Below are 22,513 nucleotides of genomic sequence, written 5' to 3'. Positions count from 1 at the left end.
AGCTGAGCACACACGAGGTGTTCAGAGTCCTCAGGGAAGGTGAATGCCACTTGTACTCTGCCATTAAACAAATCACCCGCACTCCGACGGGCCAAAGGTGCCTTTTACAGTCAGAGGGGAAGCCCTGCCTCCAGCTCCCGGAGCGAAGCGGAAGCGAAAGCGAAACCGCCCGAGCCGGGAAAGGAAGAGCCCGGGCGGCCCCGCCATGGGCTACGGAGCTGCGCTGGCAGCCGCTTGCTTGCTGTGCCTCGGTACGTACCCACCGCGCTGTGTCCTGCGGGCTGGAGGCCCACTGGCTGCGGGGAGGGCGGGCGGAAGGGGTCCTGCCCAGCACCACCAGTCCCGAACCGGGCACCAGCCTGGGCAGGAAGATTCTGCCCAGCACCACTAGTCTCGAACCGGGCACCAGCCCGGGCAGGGGGATCCTGCCCAGCACCAACAGTCCCGAGCCGGGACACCAGCCCGGGCAGGGGGATCCTGCCCAGCACCACCAGTGCTCCCCAAGCTTCTGGCAGCAGCAGCTTCAAAGGCAAAGTGTGGAGCATTGATTTGAATTCAGAAATGCTCCCTGCCATGACCAGCCTGCTGTGAGCTGAACTGCTCCACTGCGGGTGCAAGGTACTGGCTACACCACTTGGCTGCTTTCAGTAAACTTCACTTCCAAGATCAACCATGACACTTTCAAAATAGCTTCTGTCTGCATGGCCATGGCTTTCAGGACTTACAGGGATCCCAGATGGAATTGCTACAGCGGACTCAAGTTTCAGGAGAAGCTGGCAACTTCCCTGCGTGTTTGAGACCAGCAAGATCATTCCCCTGTCCAAGGAGCCCCAGACTGTCAGGCTGAACACCAGGCTCCTGCTGAGCAGGACTGGATCAACAGAAGGTCAGAGGTCTCAGCCAGAAAACCTTCCTCCAGACAGCATTCCCTCATTTATTGTAGAAGGTGAGTTATTCACTTACACTTGTGAGCAAGTCCTGCCCCTCATCAAGGGGAGGAGTCACAGACAGCATCCTGCAAGGAGAGCCACAGATCCTCTACCTTGCAGGAGGGTTAGTGCCTGGAAGAGCTGGCTCTTTTCAGGGCTGATATGGTGAGATAAAGCACTTCCAGTGCAGGAAGGCTGGTGCAGGAAGGCTCAGCACCCTGTGAAGAGCTGCATGTTCAGATGGGCTGGGATCACAACCAGTCCATCCTGGCTTCCTTCTCACAGAGCCCTCGGTGGATATCCTGCAGTATGTGGATGAGGACATGGACAAGCTTGAGTGCAGCATCAGCCCTTCCTTCATAGCAGACACCCAGACTGCCTGGCCTGGGAGAGAGGTCAGAGCCAACAGCTCCTGGTTCACGTGCACCCTAAGACACACAGCTGGAAAATACAGAGCCACAGCCTTGCTCCTGCAGGAGCAGAGAGAGGAGACCCCAAACCCCGGGCAGCTCTTCCCAGGCATTGCCAAGCAGTCACATGTTTCAGGTAATATAAAACTTGACCTTCATTGGGGGCTTCCACACACCCTCAAGCACTTGGTTAACTCCCAAAAGTTAACTGGTGAGCAGCTGCCAGAGCTCTATTGCAGCTGTACCCAAACTAGGACCTTTTGAGGGGGGCTGGGTGGAGGAAACCTGCCCTTTCCTCCCCATCTACACTGGGGTGTTACAAAGCCATACTCTGGCTTTGCACATGGCAGCAGTTGTCACCTCCATGTCCCTTCCCATCACCTAGCTCCTGGACACCTGCAATGGTACACCTCAGTCTGTTTTGGAACCTCAGAGAGCTCCAGCTGCCTTTGTAAGGCTATGGGACAAGAAGCTTTTATCACAGTGTGGGCTCTGCCTTCTGCTGAGGGTCAGCCAAGAACTTCCAAACAGCTTCTCAGAAGCACATTTGTCTCCTATTTATACACTTCCATGCCACCCTCACCAAAAGCCCCAGCAGGCAACATTTTCATCACCAAAGCTGTGGCACAGCCATGCCCCTGAAGCTTTCTCTCTGTTTTTCAGCAGACAGAGCACTCTGGTGGTGGTTGTGTGGAAAGCAGCAGCCTGAGCTGCTCATCTATGGTTAGGGAGGAGCTTGGGGTGAAGAAACCCAAAGAGGTTGGTCAGCTGGCATGTGCCAGCTGCCAAGTCAGGGTCAGGACAAGAAAGCAAAGCTCTAGCTCCCATCTCCAGGCCACACACTTGCAATGCTTAACACTCCAGCCCTGAGGTGACCTGGTGTCACCTGATGTGCAGCTGCAGTGCTCAGGGACAGCAGGAAGAGGACTCCAAGGTGAAGGCAGCCTGTGACATGGTGTCCTGGCCACTGCAGCCACGTCCCCAGGCAGCCTCCCCAGCAGAGCTCTGGCCAGGCCGGGGGCACTGCGAGAGCAGGGAGCCAGCAGCAGCACCCAGCACCACCACACATTGCTGCAGGGAGCTGCTTCAGCAAACCTTCTGCTGCACTAAGAGTTGTGAAGTTGCTGTACCAGTTCTTGGGTGACACGAAATGAGGTCACAAAGCAGAATCTGGCAGTGGCTCAGGGACAGGAGGAAAGCAAGTGGTAAGAATGTCTCTTCATAGAGCCACAGACTGGTGTGGGTTGGAAGGGACCTCAATGTTCATCTAGTTCCAACCCCCTGCAGTGAGCAGGGACATCTCCAGCTAGACCAGGTTGCTTAGAACCTTGTCCAACATGGCCTTAAACACTTCCAGGGAGGGGACATCTCTCTGGGCAGCCTGTTCCTGTTCCTCACCACCCTGACAGTGAAGAATTTCTTCCCTAATAATCTAACCCAAATCTCCCCCTTGCAGTTTGAAACCCTTACCACTTGTCCCACCACCACCTGATGAAGAGTCCCTCCCCATCTGCTCTGTAGGCCCATTTGAGGACTCTTGGGCAGCCTTAGACTCTGACCTTCCTGACTCCCACAGCCTCATGCCCAACCTTGCCGTGTCCCATGGCTGAGCACAAACCACAAGAGTCACCTCACTCAGGCTTTCATAGGCTTCATGCAATACCAGGCTGGAAGGGACCTCAAGGATCATCTGATCCAACCTCTCATGGCAAAAGCCTGGTCTAGAGCCACTCCAGGGTCTGCAGTACAGCTTCAGGTCACTAGATGGCAACTGGTGCCCGTCGGTGCCTGCCCGTTGGCCGGTGCCCGCCCCTCACCGCGGCTTTCGCCTCCCAGCGCCCCTCCTGGTGCGCACCACCCCTGTCCTCCTCCAGCGCCCTGGCCAGGGATGTCCTCCTGCACTGCAGCTTCTCCACCAGCCACCAGGCAGGTGCCAGCATCCAGTGGGTGATGCTCCAGCAAGGAGGGTACAGGAAACTCCTCTTGGCTTACGACGGATCCAGCGGGCAGGTGGAACGGGTGGCTCGGGCTGAGGTGGCCCTGGAGGAGATCCCCAAGGGAAAGGCTTCTCTGCTACTCAGAAACGTGGAGCTGAGAGATGAAGGAATCTACCTGTGTGTGGTGTCAGTGGCTTCCCTCACTGCAGAGCAGACAATCCAGCTGCAAGTAGAAGGTGAGAGCAGGGACTCGGGGCAGGGGGTTTGGCTGATGGGAAGTGCTCAGACACACTGCATCTCAAGCTGTGTTTGGGTTGGTGTGATGGAGGAGACATTTTCTGAGCTGAGAGACTCAGCAGCCTAACACCTGTTCACTCACCAGAGAAACCCACAGTGACCACCAATGTTGCCTCCTTGTCACTGGTGGAAGGTGAGCAGCAGAAGCTGGTCTGCAACATGAAGCACTACTACCCGCACAGCATCCAGGCTCAGTGGCTCCGGGAGCCTAAGGACCCCTGGAGGGTCCCTGAAATCCTGCAGAATGTTCTCTTGAGCAGTGTCCAGCAGAGCATCAATGGGACCTACAGCTCCTCCATATACTTCCTGCTCACAGCATCTCTGAAGGATGATGGCCATAGGTACACCTGCTTGGTAGACCACAAAAGCCTACAGACCTCCATCAGGAGGAGTGTGACTGTGGAGGTGAGAGGTAGGCTGGTCACCTGGGGACACTGTCCCCTGCACCTTTGACCTCCATGGGATTGCTGGGGGCAACTTCCCACTGACCCTTTCCCTTTCTCAGTCTCCCACTGCTCTTCTCAAAAAAAAAAAATAAGTCCCCCCTCCAAAATACTCTTTTTTTTTAATCAGACTTTCTACCATCTCAAGGAAAACCAACAAAAACTGACTCCTTGGTTCAAAATGATGAGACAGAACATTTTGGGGTTTACCCCAGTGCCCTCTGAGCAGGGCAGCCAGCCCCTGGCCAGGCCTGGGCTGTAGTCTCTTGAGGCAGCTGCCAGGTGCCCTTAGCAGAGCAGAGAACCCTCCTGACAAAGCAAGTTTGAAGTGGGGCAGTCTTTACCATGGGCAAGACAGGAGATAACCTCTGCAGAGAGGATCAAATGAGGGCACCATTTCAGACCAAGTACCAGGGGAAAGCTTGTGCCAGGGCATTTGGGGCATATCTAAATTCCACCTTTAATTCATTGGATCCCAGTAACACAGCCTGCAGCCTACTTGCTGCAGTAGGATGGCCACAAGCCCATGGGGCTGCTTCTCACTCCTGCACAAGCTGCTGCTCCTGTCCCCATCCCTGCACATGGCTGGGGTCAGGCACTGCAGCCATCATGTCTCTGCTGTTGGTCTTTCTCTTGTCCCTGGGCAGAGCCTACCTTCACTGCCTGGCTGCTGCTGCTCCTCATCCTCATCGTGTGTCTCATGGTTGCCCTTTGGTACTACCAGAAAGGTAAAATCCCCTCCAGGCTCCTGAAGTGGGGCTGCTGTGCCAGCATTCCCATGGTGGGTGCCATGGCTCTCCCCAGTACCCACCAGCAGGCTGGGCATCAGTGCTAGCATGCCATGCTTTGTCTTCTCTTGGTCACAACCTCTTGTTTTGCCTTCTTCCTTGCCCTAGAGAGGAGCACAGCTAAGGTAGGTGTGCTTCCTGGGCCCCATTGCCCACCTGAGAATCAGTCACTGCTTCCCACTTTACCCTCCACTGATTCATTGCTGTTCTGCCCTCCAGCCCAAACCCTACTAGAGACAGCACCTCCAGTGCCAGCCAGGTGAGTATGAGTGAAAAATTCAAGAGAGGAAAGGTGTCTCCAGCACATTGCCAACCCCCCACCACTTGTCTTCCTGCCCAGTTCCAGTGCCAGTCCCTAGCTGTGTGTGCCCACACAGGATGGCTGCCCTGGCTCTCACCAGCTCTCTGGGAGTGCTCACCTCAGGATTTTTTGTTCTCCTCAGGAACCAGCAACGTGACCACAGCTGGAGGACAGAGGTGGCTTCATCTTGGGCTGGACTCACTTTGTTCTGACACAGATTCAGTACTGGCTCATTGCCTTCTGGACAAGGGGAGAACTTGGGGTTGGTAACTTCTACACCAATAAAGATTTGTTAAGAGAAACAGAACTTTGGAGGTTTGGGTTTGTTCACCTGCCACTGCCAGTAGAAGCTGGTGGCTCTGATGAACACAGCCCCACAGCTCACACTTTGCTCTTGGCAGGAGAGTGCAGCCCTGAGCAGAGCCCTGGAAGGAAGCTGGGGAGCCCTCCCTGAGCTCTGGGGGCAGGTCAAGCCTCTTTCCTGGGCACTTTGTGCTTGGTTTTGCTGCCCCTGGGTGGGAGCAACCACAGACCCAGCCTGTGTCCCCTAGCTGAAGCCAGCACCTGGTCAGGACCTCACCTCAGCCCAGGAGGACTCCACCTCAGCCATCCCCAGGCACCCATATCCACAGCTGGGCTGTGACCAGTCCTGCTGGAGCATCCCCTAGGGTGCCAAGTCTACCATGGGCTCTGCAGGCATCACCTACCTGAGCCAGGCTGCTGCACTGTGGAGGGTGAACAAACTGCTGCTGCTGGTGGCATTTTTCCCTAGGCAGAGGGCAGAGTTTTATCCCCTTGGGTTTTTATTCCTGGCTCCAGTGCTGCCACCACAGAATGTTAAAAACCCAGCACTGGCTCACAGCTTGTGCTTCGTTCAGCTGAGCCAGGGGGGGAAAGCACCAGACAAGCTGCCTCCAAACAATCACAGCTTTTTTCTTAGTGTCCAGGGAGGAAGAGCTCTGGAAAATTAGGGGGATGTGAAAAGGAGCCTGAAGAGCTGCAGGGAGAAAATCCAGTTTCATAGTTAGCTCACAGAGTGGGCCACAGGCAGCCAAGATGCCAAGAGTGAGGACCCAAGGTATGCTGAGCTGGTTCAGGAAAACTCCATCTGCTGCCTCTGCTTCCTCAGCAGCTGGACTGGCTGCTGGCTGGCAGGCACTGGGCTGGGCTGGCTCCTGACAGGCATTGGCCTGGGTTGGCTGCTGGCAGACTGGCACTGGGCTGGGCTGGCTGCTGACAGACTGGCACTGGGCTGGGCTGGCTGCTGACAGACTGGCACTGGTCTGGGCTGGATGCTGGCAGGCACTGGTCTGGGCTGGATGCTGGCAGGCACTGGTCTGGGCTGGATGCTGGCAGACTGGCACTGGTCTGGGCTGGCTGCTGACTGGCACTGGTCTGGGCTGGATGCTGGCAGACTGGCACTGGTCTGGGTTGGCTGCTGACTGGCACTGGTCTGGGTTGGCTGCTGACTGGCACTGGTCTGGGCTGGATGCTGGCAGACTGGCACTGGTCTGGGTTGGCTGCTGACTGGCACTGGTCTGGGCTGGATGCTGGCAGACTGGCACTGGTCTGGGTTGGCTGCTGACTGGCACTGGTCTGAGCTGGATGCTGGCAGACTGGCACAGGGCTGGGCTGGATGCTGGCAGACTGGCACTGTCTGGGCTGGATGCTGGCAGACTGACACTGGTCTGGGCTGGATGCTGGCAGACTGACACTGGTCTGGGCTGGATGCTGGCAGACTGACACTGGTCTGGGCTGGATGCTGGCAGACTGGCACTGGGCTGGGCTGGATGCTGACTGGCACTGGGCTGGGCTGGATGCTGGCAGACTGGCACTGGGCTGGGCTGGATGCTGGCAGGCACTGGGCTGGGCTGGATGCTGGCAGGCACTGGGCTGGGCTGGATGCTGACTGGCACTGGGCTGGGCTGGATGCTGGCAGGCACTGGTCTGGGCTGGCTGCTGGCAGACTGGCACTGGTCTGGGCTGGCTGCTGGCAGACTGGCACTGGTCTGGGCTGGATGCTGGCAGGCACTGGGTCTGGGCTGGATGCTGGCAGGCACTGGGTCTGGGCTGGATACTGACTGGCACTCGTCTGGGCTGGATGCTGGCAGGCACTGGGTCTGGGCTGGCTGCTGGCAGGCACTGGGCTGGGCTGGCTGCTGGCAAACTGGCACTGGGCTGGGCTGGATGCTGGCAGGCACTGGGCTGGGCTGGATGCTGGCAGACTGGCACTGGGCTGGGCTGCATGCTGGCAGGCACTGGTCTGGGCTGGATGCTGACAGACTGGCGCTGGGCTGGATGCTGGCAGGCTGGCACTGGTCTGGGCTGGATGCTGGCAGGCTGGCACTGGGTCTGGGCTGGATGCTGGCAGGCTGGCACTGGGTCTGGGCTGGATGCTGGCAGGCACTGGGTCTGGGCTGGATGCTGGCAGGCACTGGGTCTGGGCTGGATGCTGACAGACTGGCACTGGTCTGGGCTGGATGCTGACAGACTGGCACTGGTCTGTCCCGGCTGCTGACTGCCACTGGTCTGGGCTGGCTGCTGGCAGACTGGCACTGGTCTGGGCTGGCTGCTGGCAGACTGGCACTGGTCTGTCCCAGCTGCTGGCAGACTGGCACTGGTCTGTCCCAGCTGCTGACTGGCACTGGCCTGTCCCAAGGGAGCAGTTTGCATTAAGCTTTATGGGGCCCCGATTCCAGTTCGGATGGAACAGGCCACTTGGTTAAGATCCTAGAAGAGAAGCTGGGTCCTCCTCTGCCAGTCTGGTCCAGGCAGAGATCACAGAATGCACCAGGAGGGAAGGGACCCTCCAAGGTCATTTTCTCCTTTGCTCTCAGCAGGGACATCTCCAAGTAGATCAGGTTGCTCAAGGCCCCATCAAGTTTGACCTTGAATTCCTCCAGGAATGGAGCCTCAACCACATCTCTGCAACCTGTTTCAAATGTCCCTTCCTCACACCTTCCTGAGCTCTGCCACTCCCAATAGTCACCAGATCCATCTCCTGCTGTAAAGACCACCACCTGCTCCCCCAAGGTGCTCCCCCACTCGATGGACATAGCCAGCTTAGCAGGCATGGACACAAAATATGTTATTTATTGTGAATTTTTGCAAAGACACCAGTTAAGCGACAAAATATACAATTTGTGACCCTTTCCTTTTATACAGAACAAATACAATCTGCTTACCATAGCAATAAATTAAATGTACATTATTTACAACAGACATAGGCCACCAGGAACTACAAAGCACCGCCTCGACGTAAAAAATAAACTTTGTCAGGTACAGTTGCTTCAGGATTTTGTTTTGTCTGTGGTTTCTTTTTCTTTTCACTCTAGAAATTCTCTTCACATTCTAATGATAGAAGTTCAGCATTTCCCTTTGCAGGACGCACACAGTGCTACATTCAGTAAGGGTAATGAAAGCATGCTCTTGGACTGGGGGGGACACACACAGGCTCCTGGCCAAGCTCTTGGTGGAACACAAGTTGGGACAGCAGCAAAGCAAGGTGAGTGCAAGGGGCCATCTGTAGAGGTGCTGAGCTCTGGTTTTAAAGGCAATTATCAGGGCTCAGCACCTCTTGCAGCCGAGGAAGTTCAGCCCTAGTTCAACGCCCACCCACACCGTTCCTGAAGCCCACCACGCATGGTCCCTTCAGCTGCTGTTCCTGAAGACCCTCAAAAAGCTCTGGAAAGAAGCTGAGTTTGTGCTTAGGATCCCTTCTTTTTGCTCAGAAGAAAAAGCACTTTCATGTTGTGCTTAAGTGTAATCCTGTGCTTGACTTTGTGGGATTTCAAGAGGACACAAGTAGGTCCTAAGTGTTCTCCTGCAGAACCACCTAGAAGGAGCAGCAGCAGCTCACTGCCAGCTCTGCAGGGACAAGACAGTGCCCAGGGCCACCAAAGCACGAGACACTGGGGGGTGAGAGGGGAGCAGGATTCCCTCTGCTCTGCTGCCAGGACTCACAGCCTGCACCTCCAGTACTCCTGGACCTGCCCTGCCCATCACCAAGGTCATGAACTGGCCCAAGCCAAGTGGCAGCAGGAGCAGTTGGGGGTCTGAAACCTCATCAAGAAAGGGGACAAGCCCCCTTGATCCCCTCCCCCCAGCCTGTCTGTGAGTTCCTTCAGCTCCCTATGCCAAGCCACCTCTGAGGCTGGTAGAAGTTATGGGCATGGCAATGGCGTGGCTCAGAAAATGCACTGCCCATGAAGCTTAGCATCAATTAAGGACCCTTCCTGTGACAGACAAAAATCACTGTCACAGCTGGATGGATGTGTGTGTGTGTGACTTGTAAGCACAAAACAGTCTGCATGTCTGTTCAGAACACCTTCACCCACTGCTGGCAGTGCAGACACCTCTGAGCTGTAACACAGCAGCCAGCCCCAGCTCTGCTGGGAACAGCTCAGCACACCCCCGGAGTACCCCCACTGCAGGGCAGTGCCAGGAGGCAGGAACCACACCACAGCCTGGCAGGGCAGGAGCTGGAGCTGCCCATCGGCTCAGGGGGATGCTGCACTGGGTCTCTACAACCTGTTGTGAGAAGTGCTGCCCCCCACCAGCCCAGCTCCTGGCCCTGCTGCCTTTCCAGCAGGCTGGTGCAGCATGGACAAGCCCAACCCATTGTGTCTGTCTCCCTGAAGCTTCCCACTGCCCTGCCTGTCCATCGGTCCCTTTTAATAACTCTTATAAACCACTCTAGGACCAAAAGGAAAGTCAGTTTCAAATTAAAAAAAGATTAAAAAAAAACTAACTAAACAAAAAACCCAAACAAAATCCAACAACCAAAAGTGAAGAGCCCAACTGACAGTAGCCACTGCACCTTCTGCTGAAAGATCTCATGGAGATCAACACCCAGACAAAGGAGGAGGACTGTGGGAGCAAGGGAAGCAAGCCAAGGACAGACCCTGAAGCAGGTCGTGGCACTAGTCAGTGTAAGGAAAACAGATCCTAAGCTCCTATAGGGAAGAAGTGGGGGAGGGCTGGAAAGTGCTACCAAAGCATCCTCAGACAGAAGTGCTCAACAGCAAAGTTCTGTGGAACCTGAGACATCCAGAGCTAGCTAGGGACAGGCCAAGCACAGCCTGCTTCTCCTCTGGCAAAGAAAACCTCCAGATTCAAGCTCTACTGAAATGCAGCTCACTGAAAGCAGGAAGGGAATGTCCCCACTGGTGCTGACTGGGATCTACCAGTCCCACAAAGCACATTTGGCACCTGGGAGACTGTTCTCCACCTTCTCCTTTCATCTGCCTCCTGCCCAGTGAGGGCTGCAACCTCATCAGATGGGTGGGTTACACACACAAGTGGGAGCACCTATGTGAGCCCAGTGCCCAGGGTGCCAGTCTGGTTCAGCTTGGCTTGGCTCTGGCCTGGGGATGGTGGCAGGAGGAGGAGAGGTGATGGTTTGCTCCTACAAGCACCTGCCTTCAGGGAGAGGCATCCCTGGGGAGCACCACAGCCACTGCCAGGGCTGTTCTAGGCGTGCAGCTCTGCCTCCTCAAAGTGGCTGTGGAGCACTTGGTGCCCCTCAGAGCTCCAGCTGCACCAAGTTACCTTTGGCACTGGCAGTTGTTTTAGTCAGGAGCTCAGAGAACTGCTGCCACATGAGGTTCAGAACTTATTTCATGGGGGTTTGGCCAAGGTGGTGAGGGGAGGGGGAGTGACTGCAGCTTTGCAGGGTCTGTCAGAAACCCAAGTGGGAAATCCATGGACGGAGTTCAGCAAGTTTCAGGCAGAGCCCCACAGAAGAGCAGGATTTCTTGGCATGTTCAGAGAGGTATTTTGGGGGGAAAAGGACATTGCAGGGATGTCCCCTTGCAGAATTCCTAATCCTTGTCTTTCAAAACAAACAGAAGCAGGTTCAAAAGCAGCAGGACAGAACTTGTGAGGGGGAAGCAGCCTAATGCTACCCAAATCTCCAGAGCTTTACATCTTTGCTTGCCTGGGGATCCAACCACAGGGCAAAGCAGAACCCAGCAAGTAAATTCCCTCCAAGCCCTGGTCTGTAGATTTACTACAGCTCTAGCTTTGGTTAACCTTCTCCAGGCCTGTGCTCAGAGCTTCAGGCAGGGAAAAGCAGGGAGGACACAGAAACCATTTCCAAGGCTGCCAAGAGAGGATGGATGAGTGGGGCCTGGCAAGCAGCTCTGCTCCCCCAGGGCTGCTTCAAGCCTCCTCCTGTGCCGGTACAGAGTAAGAGGCTGCCCTGCCCCAAGGCTTCTCTGAGGTGAGTGATGGGCTGGAGGGGGGCAGCCAGTGAGGGGAGAGCCCCCTGGGGTGGCTCCTCCAAACCTCTGCCTGTGAAATCCACCTGGCTGCTTCCAGCTGGAGTTTGGAGGGGGGTAAGGAGGCTGCTCTGCTTCTCTACCCACAGTGCACAGGGCACAGCCCAGCCAGCTTCACCCTCCCTGCACAGACAGGCACAAGGCTTCACAAGGGTTAACTGAGGACAACCAAACTTTCTCCAAACTGAGAAAAGCAACAGCAAACGGTGGGGCCAAGCAAGCACCTGAGTGCCCTGACCAAACCCCCCTCTGCTGAAACAAACACAGCCCCCCCCATCAAAACAAACACAGACCCCCTGCTGAAACAAAGACAGCCCCCTGCCCCTGCCCAAACAAACAAACACAGCCCCCTGCTTCCCCACTGACAGCTAAAAATAAAGCACAGAGGGGCCTGGGCTGCACAGGAATCCACTCTGCATCCCTCTGCCTGAGAGGAGCCAGTGGGCAAGCCAGGAGGGGGTGAATATGGATAGGTAGTGCCTACCTGGCACCCACCAGCTGCAGCACACACAGATGCCCAGAGGGTGACATGGCACCACGGAGTGGACATGGCCCCTGGCTGCAGGTGGGTGCCAGGCAGTGGGAGATGATCTCCCCCACCCTGGCAGAGTGGGACAGGGTGCAGGGTGTTTGCTGGGAGGGGGTCACCTGGTGGGAAGGTGGCTGGGTCCCTGTCAGGGCAGGGTGGCAGCAAGGTGAGAGCTTCTCCCCGGTGCAGGGTGAGGGCACCGTGCTGCCCACAGCCAGGGCCAGGGCCTGCCTCTTGCCATGGGACACTGAAGATTTTCCCTCTGCTGAAACAAAAAATCCTCTGCAAAGAAGGAAAGGATAAACATGTCAGAGGCTGTGGAAGGAGAGTATTCCTTCTGCTGCAGTGATGGCTACAAAGAACTGGTGCCAGGTGGGGAGCCAACGCCATGGCAGTGCCCACCCCAGCACACCAAGCCTCTCATCATCCCTGGCTGGGTGAGGAGGGAGCTGAAGATGATGGCATCTAGAGAGCCATGTTTTTGGAGGGGGAGAGCCCTCACTTTGAGTTTTATTGGCTGTCCTGCTCAGCCAGGGGCTTCCTAATGAACCCCCAAATTCGTGGCATAGGAGGAACTGGAGCCTGTGAGAAAAAACAATAAATAACCTGCCTCTGGCTTCAGAATGCCTCCCAAGTGGAAGCAGCCACTCCTGGGGACAAGCCATGCCACTGGGCAACAAGTCCCCCAGGCTAATCCTGCTGCACTCTCCCTTCACCTCTACCTGTGAAATCCACCTGGCTGTTTCCAGCTGGAGTTTGGAGGGGGGTAAGGAGGCTGCTCTGCTTCTTCACCCACAGGGCACAGCCCAGCCAGCTTCACCCTCCCTGCACAGACAGGCACAAGGCTTCACAAGGGTTAACTGAGGACAAACAGGCTGTGCCCTCTTGTCCCTGCAGTGGGTGGCAGAAGCACTGTGGGAGCACCTCCAGGTACTCAAGGTAGGAACAGGAAGCTGCACAGAAGTTAGAACCACAGAATTGTCAGGGTTGGAAGGGACCTCAAGGATCAGCCAGTTCCAACCCCCCTTTTCGTGGGCAGGGACACCTCACACTAGAGCAGGTTGCTCAGAGCCACAGCCAGCCAGCTGAGCATTCCTCAGTGCCCCTCATCTTGCCAAGGCCTTTAGGATGCTTTCAGGGATGTTAGTGATGAGGTGTGCAGCAATAACCAGAGCCAGCAGCTGCAATGCACAGCTGGGACAGGGCACTTTGCAGGTCCCCATCTCACAGACTCACCTGTGACAAGTTCATGACTCCTTCCTCCTGCTAGTGGCTCTGAGTGGAGAACAGAACATGGGTTGGTTGCAAACAAAGGGGCAAGAAGCCATGAAGCCCCTTCCTCTCTCTCACCACCTGTCCCAGCAGGGTCTGCTTCCTGCAGCCCCCACAAGACCCAGAACTACCCACCCCCCCCGACCCCCTGGACCCCCAGTGCCATGTGGCTGCAGCTGAGCAGGGCAGGATGCAGCCACACAGCATCTCACCCAGCACCAGGCACCAGCACCTACCGAGCTGGAGCTGCCATGGCTGAGCTTGTCGAAGCGAAACTTCAGGTTTGACCTTGGAGAGTTCCTGTTCTTGACATCTGCTGGAGGGAGGGGAAAGCAAAGAACAAAAATAATCATCAGAGAACACAAATATTTGCGGCAGCTGCGGAGCTGACTGTGCCGGAGCAGCCTGACAGCCAGGCACTTCCTACCAATATTTAGTCTCTCTTGGCTGAGTGTTTGGCCAAAAAAAAAAAAAAAAAGCTGTACATTAAACGTTTTTTGATAGAGTAAATTGAGGCTTAATTGCATTTCACAGTCTTTCTACTGGAAATGCCACTGGAAAAGGCTACAAGAAATGACTGATCCGTATAATGTATGGGTGGATTTCCATGTTCTTGGCAGGCAAAACACAAAATAAACACTTTAAACATTAAAAAGGGGCTGGTTTAATAGTTCAGAAAATTACTAATGAACTGAGGAGGAAGACCTGTGGGATGCTGAGACACAAAGAGCCAGACAGGCTCTGCTCTGCAGCCAGCTCCTCCCGTGCAGTTCAGGGTGGGCTTGTCCCCCCGAAGCTGCTGGGGCAGGGCTTGTCCCCCCGGAGATGCTGGGGCAGGGCTTGTCCCCCCGGAGCTGCTGGGGCAGGGCTTGTCCCCCCGAAGCTGCTGGGGCAGGGCTTGTCCCCCCGGAGCTGCTGGGGCAGGGCTTGTCCCCCCGGAGCTGCTGGGGCAGGGCTTGTCCCCCCGAAGCTGCTGGGGCAGGGCTTGTCCCCCTGGAGCTGCTGGGGCAGGTTTGTGTCCCCCTCCCTGGCCTCACAAGAGGCTCCTGAGCTCACACCGAGTGTTTCCCCCAGCAGAAGCACAGCCACACAAGGAGGTTAAAGTCCCTGTGGTCTGTGGGCAAGGGGTGACAGACACCCCCAGCCCCATCAGACTGGCACCATCAGAGGCAGCAGCACAGGACCCTTTGCTGCCCTGCTGAACTGAGCCTCATTTTGCAAGTGGTCCTACTGGAAGGGTGGGAGCTGGCAGCTGCAGCACGGAGCCAAGGCCAGGGGAAGCTGCTGGGTTATTAAATCATTGGTGAGTCACGGCTGGGGCCCTGGAGACAGCCGGTTTGAGTTTCCACGGCTACTGAGCTCGCCTGCCGGGGGAGAAGGGAGGGAACAGCCCCAGCCAAAGCCACCTCTGCGCTCTGATTGAGAGGGGAAACAAATTCCCCACGGGAACACAGCAAGCAGGCACACTCGGGAGTCACGTCTCGGGATTGGAATTCGGGAGCAGTGAGGGGAAGGGCTGAGCTGGTGTCCTCCTCAGACTCCCCCGACCCACCTGTGGGGCTCCTGCTCATGATGACAGGGGTGGCTGCAGCCCCCATGCTGGGGCTGTCGTTGCCAGGCGAGGCGCTGTAGACAAAGACGTCCTGCTTGAAGGGCGAGGCGGTGGAGGGCTGGCTGCCCTGCGGGGGGACACAGCAGGGCATGGCTACCTCCTGGGCACCCCGCTTCGGGCACCCAACTCTGGGCACCCAGCTCTGCTCCCCGTGCCTTGCTGATACCCACTGCACCCATGCCCATCAGATCCCTGCTGCCTGCCTACCCCCGGGAGAGCTCATCCTGGCCCCACAGTGTGCCCAGCAAGGCTCTGGGTGGGGGTGCCAAGCACAGGGCGGGGAGGGGGCGGTGCCTACCACGCTGTCGTACTCCTCCAGGGTCTCGCTTTCCCCTGCCGTGCTGCTGAAGCTGCTGGTGCTCGAGGAGGAGCGGGAGATGTTTGACCTCCCGTTCTCCTTCAGCTTGATGAATGGCCTAGGAAGAAGTGAGACAAAGCCAAGGGCTCACGGCTGTCACTCGCAAAGCCGGGGGCTCCCGGGCTGTGCCAGCGGGGACAGACCCTCCCGTGCCCCCCTGGAGCAGGGCTGCTGCCATAGACATGAACCTCCCGAGGTGTTAAGCCACCATCCCCAGGAGCACAGCACAAAGCAGCTGGCTGGGTGCCACCAGCAGAGATCCCTGGGCCAGGCTGACCCCCGGGTGGCAGGGAGGGAGGGGCAGGATGGGCACCACAGGCCTCCCCAGCTCCTGTGCCATGAGGGTTTGGGCAAATTCTCTCAAAACACTGCTCCTTGCTCTTCCTCTTTATTTTTAAAGAGGACTATTTTCAGCCCACAGAGAAGCTGTGCTATGAATCACCAGAAGCCTTTTCTCCTCCCTCAATATCAAACTTATTTATAGGAAAAACCTGGAGATGGTTTTGTTTGACAAGCCCCTGAGGGTCTGTCAGCTAAGGGGTGACTTGAGCTCCAGTCTGAGGAGGACAGGGCTCCTCCTGGCTCACCTGTCTTTGTTGGGGCATATTTCAGGGGAGCTGGGGTTGGATGAGGTTTCAGATTTCATCTCTTGAGAGGAATGTCCCAAATCTGGTGTCTTCTGGGCTCCAGAAACACTGTCACTGAGGGCACAAAGAGAGCAGTTGCAAGAGTCACACAAGGCATTTGTAAAGGATGGTCAAATGGTAGTCCCCAACAGCAAATGCTAGGTGGTGGGCAGCAGATGCTGTGGGTACCACCACTGTGATTTACAGCAGAGGGGAGGGATCCAAGGCTCCATTCCTTGGACATGGCTAAAGCCGCTCTGCTCGCTGGCTTGCACGGAAAGGGGAGGCTGTGCCCCAGGCAAGGTGTCCAGCACCCACCGACAGCTTCTCTAATGTTTAACAGGCAAAGGGAGTTTTCAACCTTGGTGGCCAGGTCAATGTCAAACTCACCACCTTGTCCTGCTCTCCGCCTGGCTCTCGGAGCTGGTGTGCAGGCGAGGGAACAGCCCCGAGCGGCGCTTGATGGGGCTCCTGGACTGGTTCTTGGCAGCAGCTGCTGGCACTGGAGGCTGAAAGCACAGAACAGCCCAGGCTAGAGAGCAAAGCTCCTTCCTGCAGGCTCCTAAACCAGTACAACATCCCACAAGGAACTATGCTGCCCACCATTCTCAGCCTGTACCCCCAGAGAACCCCTAGTGCCAGATGTTCTTTTCTATCACAGAATGTTAGGGGCTGGAAGGGACCTCAAGAGATCATCCAGTCCACGCCCCCTGCCAGAGCAGGGTCATCTATACCAAGTCACACAGGAACACATCCAGGTGGGTCTTGAATTCATCTCCAGAGAGGGAGACTCCACAATTCCCCTGGGCAGCCTGTTCCACTGTTCTGTCACCCTCACAGTGAAATAATTCTTCCTCCTGTTTCCATGGAACTTCCTATGCCTCAACTTCCAGCCATTGCTCCTTGCCCTATCTCCCTTGTCCTTAGGGGCTGAAAGCCCCAGGAGGCTGATTTTCATTTCTTCCACAAGACAAAGCCACCTTGAACACAGCACTGACTACAATCATGCTCTGCTCACATCTTCTCCTTGCCCTTACACTCACCCTGCCAGGCTGGGGAGGGAGGGAGGGACAGACCAGGAGACAGCAGGACAGAGGGACACGCTCACCGAGAAGGTGGTCTTGGTCACCTCACTGCTGTTGTGTACGATGCCCCCACTGAGGCTGCCTGGGATGCCACCACCGTGGTGCTTCTTCTGGCTGCCCACCATCGTCTCCATGGAGTGGCTGCGCACCCGGATGGCTCTCTGCAGTCAGAGGGGACAGGGGACAGCAGGTCATCACTGCCCTGCAGGGCCACCAACCCCGAACCCTTCACCCCCAGCTCCAGTCACCCCACCCACTGGAGTGGGACCTGGGGGGTCCTCCCTTCAGAGCTGGTACACACCAACAACCACCTGATGAGTGACAGCAGCTGCCAGTGCTCTCTGCAGCCCAAGCAGGAGCCCCACAGCCAGAACAGGGACAGATTCCCCCCCACAACTCTGGGTGTGAGGGCTGAGGAATGCAGCTGCAGGACCAGGAGCACCAGACACACCCCAGAGCCTCCTGCCCAGTGCCTAGAGACCTCCCAGACTCCTCAAGCAGGAACCACAGCCAAGCCTTAAGCCAAGTGTTTGGATGCAGACCTCCACTATTCTCCCATGGACCTCTCCTGCAAACCAACAGACCTCCCCAGCCTGCCCCAAACCCTCTCCAGAGCCACAAAACAGAATTCCTGCCCTTGAGCATTCTTGTGCTTGAAAAACACAGAGCCCAAAGGCTCTGCTGCTGCTGCTTCAGCCCCTCCATCTCGGCAAGAGACCCAGAGACAGCAGCACAGCCTCACGCCCACAGCAGCCACAGGCTCTCCCTGCTCCCTTCAATCTCCATCCTTCCCAACCAAGCAGCCCCTTCCTTCACTCTGCCCACCAGAGTGGGAATTGTGACATCCCCTGGCTCTGGAAACACTTTTCCTCTGGGCTGCCCTTGTCTGAGCCATATCACCAAGCTTGGTGGATGTGAATCTTCTCCTCAGCTGCTGTCCCAAGCATTTAACAAAGGCAACCACGAGATGTCTTGGAAATCTGGCACAGGCTATGAAAGGCAGCAGTGAAATGCTCAAGTTTAAATAAACCTACAGCCACATTTCCATTACTGCAGTCCCCATAGCAACAGGAGCCCAAACTGGACTGCAGTGCCCGAGTGCCAACTGCAGGCAAGTTCCTCTTCACAGCCATTCCTCTGAATTGCTGCTGTGCCACCTGCCTGGCCCTGGCCACCTCTCCTCTCCTCCAGCCCCAGAATCCCAGCTCAATATAAATGAATAAACTACCAAGAGACAACCTTCTGGGGGTGCCCAGCACCATATCCATGGTGCACAGGCTCTGGACTGCTGCTGGCTCCAGAGGTTTCTGACCTGCACTGGGGTGGGTAGGAGCTGCAGCCCCAAGCTCTCACCCAGCCCATGCTGGTGACTGTAAGGCACCCAACAGTCCCTGCTGTCCCCTCCTGCCCATCCAGTAACAAACAGCAAGCCAGAGTCCAGCAGTCCTCCTTTATTGGGGTCTGTGAGACATACAAAGTCAGTGTGTGCAGCTCCAGCAGGGCTCAGGCCACGCAGACATGGGGTTCTGTCTGGGGTTGCCAAGGCCACAGGGCATCCCAGTACCCTGTCCCAGATGGGCTGCCCAGTGGTTCTTCTCCCCAGGGTGAGGAGGTGATGGCTGCTCAGAGCCTTGCAGACCCCCTTGGAGCCCCCTTGCCTGCTCTGAGCTCAGCAGACACAAGCTGGGCAGGGAGGGGCTGCAGGCTGGGTCACAGGTGTGAGGCACTGGGCAGAAAGATCCCATGGGGATGGGGTCCTGCCCCTCTCCAGCCCTCATTCACCACCTCCCTGGTCACTCTGGCAGCACAAGGTGCAGGACATATGCCAGGAGGCAGCCCAGGAGCACGGTCCTGAGGTGGCCAGGCAGCCACAGCCCAGCCCGGAGCACAGCACCCACCACCTGCCCTGGCACACCCTGCAATGCCAAGAGAGCAAAGTCCACGTTCTTGGACACAAAAAACAGGCCAAAAAGTCATTCTTTCACATCATCACCTCCTGAAGCAGAGGCTGTGAGGAGTGAGCCTCCCCTCTCCAGCAGCTCACCCCTCTGCAGCCCTCCTGGGGTGCAGGATGAGCTGCTGCCCACCAGCCATGCCTAGAGACATCACACTGGTGCTGGCACTCACCACCAACCACCATGCCAGCCTGTGCCTGCCAGTTCAGGTGTTTGCTGGCTGAGCAGGCACTGAGGGCAGTGAGCTCCTACCCCCATCCCACCACTCTGCTCTCAGGGGGCATCTCTCACTGGAAGATGCTTTGCCCACCCCTCGTGCACTTCAACTCTGCTGCTGGCATGGGACAGAGCTTTACCTTGAAAGACTCCAGGAAGCCTCCATGACCCCCATTCTCCAGCTTGTCCTCCTCAGGCCCCAGGCCCAGCATGGTCTGGGTGTGCCCATGGAGCTCATCGTGGAGGTTGTCCAACAAGGCAGCCCGTGTCCTGTCCTGGGGGGGGAGAATGGGCTCAGGTCAGAGAGGGGGGCACAGTGGCACTGACCCACAGGACAGCTGGGGCCCATCCCCCTCCCATGGGCAGCCCCACAGCCGTTGGAGAGAGCTGAGCCAGGGGCAGGCTTTGGGCACTGGTCCCCGGGCAGGGTCAGAGTTACCTCCAGCTTGGCAAACTTGTCGGACTTGCAGCAGGCGTTCTCAGCATTGATGAGCTTGGTCAGCAGGAACTCCCGGAACTCAGGACCCTGTAGAAAGAGAGCCAAGAGGGGAAAACATCCATCAGCATGAGGCCCTGCTCACCTGCCCCACCACAAGCCCCAGGGGCTGCACTACAAGTGGAAATAAATGCAGACTCTCCAGATGTCTCCTTTGCCCTGCACAGCCCTGCTTGGAACACCTCGGACGTGCAGCTGTTGGTTGTTCCGTGGCTGGAAAGGTGCTTCCCGAGTCAGCTCTCACCTTCTGGAACACTGGTGGGCTCGGCAGGGGGGGCCCAAAGGACGGGACATCTTCCCGGGCCGTGACTGACACCTGCAGAGCCAAGAGAAGCATTACTGCCATGGGTGCAGCAGGGCAGCCCCCAGAGATGACCCTTTCCTGGGGGGCAGCCAGCGGGGGGGCGGGACGGGGGTGGCAGAGGGGTGTGCTGTGGGTGGGGGGACACACGATGCTGGGGCAGGACAATGCTCAACCCAGCTCAGCCGTCCCAGAGCCCAGCCCAGCTCCATGCAGCTCAGCCCTGCAGAGCCCAGTTCTATGCAGCTCAGCTCAGCCCAGCCTAGCCCAGCCCAGCCCAGCCCACCCAGGGGTCACACCTCCCACACAAGCACACGTGTGCACACCCTTCCTGCACACATCCGTGTGCCACCAAGCCCTGGGGCAGGCAGGGCAGTTGCTGGGCAGCCCCCTCCATGGCTGAGCTGCAGCAGGAGGGTGCCCCTCACCCTGTAGGCTGCATTCTCAGCCGTGGGGCTCTCAGCCTGCACCACGATGTAGGCGTGCAGGAAGTTGGAGGCGATCATGTCGGGCACGAAGGGAGTGTTCTCCTCTTGGAAGATGATGGCCACGATGTCATTGCCGATGTGCCGCTTCCTCTGGAGCTGTGTGGAAGGGAAAAAAAAAAAAAAATCCCTGAGCTGGGTGGCTCTGCTCCTTCAGGAGCAAACACCAGCTCCAGGTGTCCTGGCTGGCGTGGGGGCTTGGCAGCAGGTGGCACTGGGCAGGGCAGAGCCAGCACATAGCAGCTCGGACACTGCTGCAGCAGGAAGCTCTTCTCCTACCTGCTGTGCATCTCCCTCGGTGAAAGGCAGCTTGGTGGAGACGTGGAACATGATCTCCCTGTCCCTGAACACTGTGTACACCGACTCCGCCCCCGTCTGCCCGTGGCTGACATCCAGGCCCCCGCGGAAGCTGCAAAGCCAGGCAGAAAGGAGGGGACGTTACCGAGGGGACACTAACTGCCAGCTGTCAGGGGACAGGCAGCAGGATAAAGCAGCTCATTTGTTCTTGATCCAGCTGGGAAGGGACTTTTTATAAGGACTGGCAGTGCTAGGACAAGGGGCAATGGCTTCAAGCCTGAGGAGGGGAGACAGAGCCTGGAGATTAGGAAGAAATTCCTGACGGTGAGGGTGGTGAGACACTGGGATAGATTGTCCAGGGAGGTTGTGGATGTCCCCTCCCTGGAGGTGTTCAAGGCCAGGGCTGGATGAGGCCTTGAGCAACCTGGGCTGGTGGGAGGTGTCCCTGCCCATGGCAGGGGGTTGGAACTGGATAAGCTTTAAAGTCCCTTCCAACCTGAACCATTCCATGAATCTATGAAAGGACAATCCATGCATCATGTCCCATACCCAGGCACTACCCATTGGGTGCAGGCCAGCTGGGCTGATCACCAGGCTGACCACAGCCAAGGGGACTGGCAGTGCCCACACCTGCCAGCCCACAGCCTTCCCCAGCAGCAGGGAGTCTCTGCCCACCCCATGCCTACCCCGGAGGCACACCATGGCTGAGGCTGTGACACCAGACTGGGCACGTTTCCACACAAAGCTTCTTTCCTCTCCGGCTTGAACAGAGCCAGATATTCTCACAACCTCAAAGCTGCACCCAAGGAACATTTTTTTTTCCTCTTCTGGCAGCTCCATTTTCTTTTTTTTTTAATTTTGGAAGACTCCCCCAGCTCTGCAAGCCAAGCCAAAGCTATATTTGCTCCTGCTCTGCACAGCCCCAGCTTCTGTTCTCACCCGTGGGTATTTTTACTCATGCCAGGGGCTCTTGCTAAAAGGATTTGTAAGAATCATTCTTTTTAGTTAACTTACCCTTTGAAGTCCTGCAGCGTTATGGTGTCTCCCAGAAAACTTAAGAAGCTCTTGAAGGCAGCACTCTCTTCATTATTGCCAAATAACTCCTCCTCCTGGGTCTGCAGGATGCAAGGTTCCTCTTTGTGAGCCCCAGGGCTGCCTGTTTCCATGAGCCAGACCAGCTGTGCAGTGCCCACCAGCAGTGGGGCCAAGGGAGGGAGGAGGCTCTGGCCACAGCTCTGCCAGCATGGCACCAGTCCAGCTGAGCCACAGAGGCCCCCACACTGCCTGAACTGCAGTGTGCCCCCACACCTCCTTAACATCCACCCATGTCACCCAAAAGTGCCACAGCACACAGAATGGAACCCCTCCTGCCCCCCAGCTCTGATGGTGCTTTCTGCTCAGGTCACCTCTCCATCTCCTGCTGCCTCCTGCCCCATCCCTGGGGTGCCAGAGGACATCACCAGCACCTCTTCTCAGGGTTGCTATGCACAACCACAGGCTGCTCCCCAGCTGGTACCATCACATTCACCACCCCCACCAGTCACAGGCTGCCCACAGCCCCTCAGCCACCCAAACACCCAAGGGTGAAGGTGCTGAGAGCAACTTCTGACCAGCAGCAAGGACCTGAGGACAACATTCAGGAAACAGCAAAGCAGGAATGAAGCCTCCAGTGGAAAACCACAGCTGCCCACAGCCCCTCAGCCACCAAAACACCCAAGGGTGAAGGTGCTGAGAACAACTTCTGACCAGCAGCAAGGACCTGAGGACAATGTTCAGGAAACAGCAAAGCAGGAATGAAGCCTCCAGTGGAAAACCCACAGCCTCTCAGCCACCAAAACACCCAAAGGTGAAGGTGCTGAGGGCAGCTTCTGACCAAGGGTGAAGGTGCTGAGAGC

General features: G+C 57.0%; 2 protein-coding genes across 2 annotated transcripts in view; one reads left to right on the top strand and one right to left on the bottom strand.

Annotated features, from left to right (window-relative positions):
• Window positions 1-205: 205 nt before the first annotated feature.
• On the top strand, window positions 206-5,312 carry LOC128977052 (tapasin-related protein-like). Its single transcript, XM_054394519.1, has 10 exons — window positions 206-251; window positions 719-946; window positions 1,215-1,475; window positions 3,176-3,212; window positions 3,247-3,512; window positions 3,659-3,985; window positions 4,664-4,744; window positions 4,913-4,929; window positions 5,024-5,063; window positions 5,248-5,312. Exons 1-9 carry the CDS (start codon window positions 206-208, stop codon window positions 5,036-5,038), a joined length of 1,278 nt encoding a protein of 425 aa, XP_054250494.1. The 3' UTR covers window positions 5,039-5,063; window positions 5,248-5,312.
• A 7,856-nt stretch (window positions 5,313-13,168) lies between these two features.
• RAP1GAP2 (RAP1 GTPase activating protein 2) overlaps window positions 13,169-22,513 on the bottom strand; it is a 63,190-nt gene continuing 53,845 nt past the window's right edge. Inside the window, exons 13-25 of the mRNA XM_054394308.1 lie at window positions 21,633-21,733; window positions 20,601-20,730; window positions 20,265-20,420; window positions 19,780-19,851; window positions 19,479-19,565; window positions 19,180-19,314; window positions 16,892-17,029; window positions 16,174-16,292; window positions 15,745-15,858; window positions 15,098-15,215; window positions 14,740-14,866; window positions 13,424-13,500; window positions 13,169-13,190 (exon numbers count right to left, since the gene is read on the bottom strand). Of these exons, the coding sequence (XP_054250283.1) occupies window positions 13,182-13,190; window positions 13,424-13,500; window positions 14,740-14,866; window positions 15,098-15,215; window positions 15,745-15,858; window positions 16,174-16,292; window positions 16,892-17,029; window positions 19,180-19,314; window positions 19,479-19,565; window positions 19,780-19,851; window positions 20,265-20,420; window positions 20,601-20,730; window positions 21,633-21,733 (1,383 nt within the window). The 3' untranslated portion in view covers window positions 13,169-13,181. The remainder of the gene's footprint in view (window positions 13,191-13,423; window positions 13,501-14,739; window positions 14,867-15,097; window positions 15,216-15,744; window positions 15,859-16,173; window positions 16,293-16,891; window positions 17,030-19,179; window positions 19,315-19,478; window positions 19,566-19,779; window positions 19,852-20,264; window positions 20,421-20,600; window positions 20,731-21,632; window positions 21,734-22,513) is intronic.

Source organism: Indicator indicator, chromosome 30, assembly GCF_027791375.1.
Source record: "Indicator indicator isolate 239-I01 chromosome 30, UM_Iind_1.1, whole genome shotgun sequence".
In the NCBI taxonomy this organism is placed as follows: domain Eukaryota; kingdom Metazoa; phylum Chordata; class Aves; order Piciformes; family Indicatoridae; genus Indicator; species Indicator indicator.
This window is presented reverse-complemented; position numbering and strand designations above follow the sequence as displayed.

Excerpts from the sequence above, each read along its gene's own strand:
- LOC128977052 (XM_054394519.1), top strand. The coding sequence starts at position 206 with ATGGGCTACGGAGCTGCGCTGGCAGCCGCTTGCTTGCTGTGCCTCG. Across the intron at positions 3,213-3,246 it reads ACCACCCCTGTCCTCCTCCA|CTTCTCCACCAGCCACCAGG; the intron begins GCGCCCTGGCCA and ends CCTGCACTGCAG. Across the intron at positions 3,513-3,658 it reads AATCCAGCTGCAAGTAGAAG|AGAAACCCACAGTGACCACC; the intron begins GTGAGAGCAGGG and ends TTCACTCACCAG.